The sequence below is a fragment of the Merops nubicus genome, unplaced genomic scaffold (assembly GCF_000691845.1).
Source record: "Merops nubicus isolate BGI_N331 unplaced genomic scaffold, ASM69184v1 scaffold20960, whole genome shotgun sequence".
Taxonomy (NCBI): Eukaryota; Metazoa; Chordata; class Aves; order Coraciiformes; family Meropidae; genus Merops; species Merops nubicus.
Genome location: NW_008582453.1, coordinates 19,217 through 24,179, shown reverse-complemented (window position 1 = coordinate 24,179; position 4,963 = coordinate 19,217). Strand labels below are relative to the sequence as shown.

The 4,963-nt window shown below is 42.4% G+C and overlaps 1 protein-coding gene across 1 annotated transcript in view; it reads right to left on the bottom strand.

The window, feature by feature from the left end:
* SPECC1 (sperm antigen with calponin homology and coiled-coil domains 1) overlaps positions 1 to 4,611 on the bottom strand; it is a gene marked incomplete at its 5' end in the record, with an annotated part of 38,026 nt that extends 33,415 nt beyond the window's left edge. The window contains 3 exons of the mRNA XM_008937719.1: positions 233 to 306; positions 968 to 1,175; positions 3,044 to 4,611. Coding sequence (XP_008935967.1) covers positions 233 to 306; positions 968 to 1,175; positions 3,044 to 4,611 — 1,850 coding nt within the window. The remainder of the gene's footprint in view (positions 1 to 232; positions 307 to 967; positions 1,176 to 3,043) is intronic.
* Positions 4,612 to 4,963: the final 352 nt, after the last annotated feature.

Sequence of the window (4,963 nt, the reverse complement as noted above, 5' to 3'; positions counted from 1 at the left end):
GAATGCCTGTTCCAAAGTAGCAGAAGTTCACAGGCAGAAAAAGTAACTTGCAAAAGATATAGAATATATTTCCTCCACGGGCAAAGCAACAGCTAGAAATGAGTGAAGAGAATGAAGAATGAAAGGATATAGAAAACTTTCTATAATTGTTCTAGAAAAAGATAATGTTTCTCTCAAATCCAGTACTGCAATGAAAGCTCGGCTTAGCTTTGCCATGGACTCTAAGCCTTACCTTCATTTGCTTAGTGAGAGCCTTCAGTTGCCTCTCTGTATCTTGTTTTTGTTCTTCCAGCTTCATTGCTTTACCTAGGAACAGTAAAAAAGGGAAAAGATGATTAAACATATCACGGCAAGGGTGAAAAGGGAAAATGAAATGGCAGTGTAGCCTGTTTGGTTTTGCTTCTAGTAACACCACTAAAACTAAACTGAAATTAAGCTACTCTGTCAATGGATCAGGAATGGAACCAACAGTAGATTTGTTACTCAAACATCCCTGAAATAGGTCTTTATTTTGAGGCATTACACCAGACTTTTAAATGTACAGAATCAGGTGTGCAGGGTCACTTACTCCAAGCCCAGAGCCCTGGAGCACTCGAGGTGACATTGGCCATTCCACCAGATGGCAGCTCCCCTCCCAAACCACCACAGCAACCTCAGCTTCACAGCTCTTTACCAGTGTATTTCCCCAAAAGCTCTTTAAAAGACCAATAATTCCAGTTTCTAGAATGACTAATACATCCTTTGCAGTAGAATGTGGCTTGGAGACTGTCTTGAATATTATCTCTATAGGGCTAACTGTTAAAATAGTGACTTTTGTGCACGAACAGAAAGGACTGGACAAAACTGGAACAATTGTAAAGTGAGGCCCTTGTCACACATAATCTGACATGCCTCCTCCTCCTCCTCCTCCTCCCTGTTGCACCTCCCCAGCAAGTTCACTCAAATCCTTTTTTTCAGCTCCACCTACTTTCTAGGTCACTGATGAGCTGGTTATTGTGAAGTTTTATAGCACGATGTTGTTCCACCTGGTCTTCCAACTCAAAAATGGTCTCTTTCAGGTTTTTTATATCTGCTTCATTCTCTGATGTTTTTTCCTGCAGCTTCTGGCTGGTTCTGCTCAGTTGCTCAGCCTGCCGGTCACACATCTCCTTCAGCTGACCACACTCACTCTCAGCCTGGAAGGGAGGAAAGAAAGCTGCATATCTGTCTTTATTTCTTAAAAGATATCAGTCATTAGAGATTTCATTGGGCATCTCATGGACTTAAGACTTGAACTTGTGTTGTAAGCTTTGCATACATTGAGTTTCAATGAAAAAGTGTCAGGAAATACAGATGAACTATGAAAGTCATTTTTCTTTCCTGGTAATGAAGGTAATAAAACAAGTTACTACAAAGGAAATTAAGTTTTCTATACAATGACCATAATTCCAAACCAATCTCTGTAGGTAATGAACTGAACAGAATTATATCCCTGGAAATCTCCACATCTATTATATCACATTATGAGAGTGATATCACTGCCTCAGGGCCAACTCAATGATCACTTTGACATTAATTTTACTGCTTTTGCCATGCACGTTTCCAAGGGGTTGTGAAAACACTAGTAGAGCTCACTACAGCAGATAAGTGTATTTCTGGATATAGGACATCTGGAATGACTGAAGGGGGAATCTGCTGCACTTCAGTTTGTTGGCTCAGGCCCACAGATCAATGCTTCCTGATTTGGGGGGAGATCTCGGAGTATAAGCAAGTTAGGAAAAGCAAGGTGCAAGCTGCCAATTCGGTGAGCAGCACAGGCACAGCCTGGCTGGAGGGCAGCCTTACAGAAGCCTGTGGTCTTCTCTGGGTGTCACAAATAGCCAGTGATTCAAAACAGCTTAATTCGAGAGAAAGGAAGAGTAAAAAGGAGGAAATCTGTGGTTTCCAAACCAAGCAATAAAAGCTTGGTAGAGTCTGAGCACTCAGCAGTTTTTCATTTATTCTTCATAAACTCCAGCTCCAGTAAGCACTTGGGAACTTCCTCTACTAACTCCATTTGCTGTGGTCACCTCTTTAAGCTGAAAGGACATCTGGATTTTCTGAACCACTCAAATCATGGAGGTGCTTTTTGGCAATGCTCTCTTCCTCTGCAACTAGCCAATTTTACCCTTCTTCTCATGATTCCTTTCCCACACAGGAAAGGGGGAAGGAATCATGACAGTTGCTCTTTCTGCAGTGGTGGGACATAACCACTGGCTTGGGCTTTATTAACACTCATTTTACGATGCCTCACATTGCAGTTCTCTTCTGAGCATCCGGGATCACACAGAACAGAAACAGCAACTGACTCTAATTTGGCTTGAAGCAAAGCTACAAACAATCAAATGAGGCAGAGAAAAATTGCTCTGAAGTAAATCTCTTTTTTGGCCAATACTTCACCTATCTCAAAACAGAATACTACTCAGCTTCATAAAAATATTTTAGTTTCATGAAAATAATCTCATCTACAGCTTGACCATGCATCATTAGTCATGTTGCTGTAAATAACAGCTTCTCTGAGCATCAGCTCGTGTCCTTGTGTTCTCATGACCTATGACACCTCTAGTTTTGCCACTAATTAATCACAATGAATTATTCAGAATTTCATATTTGCTGCTAATTACTCATGCCCTTCTCTCTATCTGGATTTCCAAGTGATTTGCACTAATATTTGTTCACATCATAAAGTAATCTTTTTATTATTTTAGTAACCTGTTCCTCTACTCCAGTTTTGATAAACAGAATTCTGTTTCCTAAAACAGTAAATTCTGCAGAAGATATTAAGGGAAATTAATTTGAATTTATAAACACAGCTATGCTAACAGTTATTCCTGGGAAAATATGCTTATAGCAGCAGAAACAGAGACTATCATATGACCCCAGCTTCCATTCAAAATTAACACATGCAATTTAAATCCTGAAAAACTAGATTGTTGTTGAGCCGTTGATTATAAAGACCAACAAATACCTATTTATGGAAGGGCAGATAAGCAACCATTATATTTTTCAGCGGTTATTGCTTTACCTTAGATAGCAGACCCTGGATGTGCTTCAGTTCACTGTTTGCCTTCAGCAGCTCTTGTTTAAGCTCAGTGCAAGATGCTTCTAACTGATCCTTTTCTGCACGGGCTACTTTCAGCATCTCTTGCACCTCAGAGTTGTCAGTAGTACATCCCATCACGTTGATTTCTGCAGCCTTTTGTTTCTCACTCTCTAACTGAGTTTTGAGAGAGCCATTCTCAATTTTTAGACCTTCTAAAGCAATTTTACAGTCCTCCAGAGATTTTGTCACTGTGCTGTTGCTCTGCTGTTCCACTTCTAGAAGCTTAACCAGCTTCTCATTTTCTTCTCTCAGGCTTTTTATTACCTGCTGGGCATCCTGATGCTCCCTTTCTAAGCTTCGCAGGCTGCTGGTTAACTGTTGCTGAATGTTGAGCAATTTCTCTCTTTCAAACTGTGCTTTTTCAAGAACTTCTGCACATTTCTGTTCCAGTTCAAGGACCTTCCCTTCCTGAGCCCTGCTTTCCTCATTCTTGGATCGCTCTTGGAGGAGATTCATTAGCTTCTCATTTTCTTGGCTCAGCTGTTCTGCTCTATCTCTGTGCTGATGAAAGGAATTCTCCAGGAGAGCCTTCTCTTCCACTAGCTTCTCATTTTCTGTTGTCAGCTCCTGCACCATTTGCTGTTGATCCGACAGCTCCTGCAAAGTGGCTTGTAACTCTTCTGCTGTGCTGTGATGATTCTCCTCCATTTTCTGTATCCTCTCTGTCAGAGACGCAACAGAAAGGTCACTAATATTGTTTGGAGAGCTTCCCGTAGTGGAGCATTTGGAACCTTTGAAGTGGTTGCTGCTGGAGGATGTTGGCCTGGAAGGTACATCTGCTATGTGTTCAAAATCAGAGGCATCAGGTGACAAGGAGGCCTTGGTGACATCGCTGCTGGAAGAGCCGGAGTTGCGCAGCGCGCCCCCGTTCACCTGCTGCCTCTGCTCACCCAGCTCCCCTCTCGACACCTTGTTTGATGGGCTCCCAAAACTGGATTCTTGGGTAATGGGGGTTGGGAGGCTGCTGTCGCCTCCACTGCTTGTTGTTGTGTCTGAGAGAGGGGAGTTCTCTAGATAAAGCAGTTTCTCTTTCAAAACACGGTTTTCCTCTCCCAGGCTAGCGAGCTCTTTCTGAAAAGTCCTGTTTTTTTCCTGCAGGGTCCGTATTAAGGGATCTATGTCAACAGGGGACACTGTTTCTAAGGTTTGGTTGGAAGCCCCCATTCCCTCAGCGTTAAGCGATCCTTTCTCTTTGCATTTCTTCAATTCACAACGGAGTTTGGTAATTTCAGAATCTTTTGTCTTTGCTTCTGCCAGGAGTTCTTTAACCTGAGATTCCAGAACAGCCTTGTCACCAGTCTCATTCTCTTGCTTGGACTTGCTAGCAGGGCGCACATGTTTGGTAGGAGTCGGTGTACCAGAAGAGGTGGGGCTGGGTTGTGTTTTCCTGGTGTTGGCTGCACCACGCAGTACAGCTCTCTCCCTGGACACAGAGGATGATATTTCCCTGGGGGCTGGAATCCCTGTGCGCTTGGCAGCTGAGACTGTTCCTTGAAGAGAAAGATGAGGCAAGTTGAGTTAGTCCATAGAGAAAACAAGCCAGGAGACAACAACCTTGGAGCCTAGAGCAGTCTTGGGAAAGACACCTGAGTGTTTGAATAGGTTTAGTCATAAGTGACTGTGTGGACTCATGTTTCAAAGGCTTGTATTATTTTGCATTTCTTCCTCTCCCACCCCTCCACAAAGGAACAGAGACTGTGGAACTTTTTCCCAGTGTTATATGTGGATGCTGCAATATGGGAACTGCAACTCCAAATACCAGTGCATTAATTATTTGAAAACAAAAATTCTTTGCACTACTTTAAATGCTGAATTTAAGCCTAATAATTTCTGAAGGAAAGT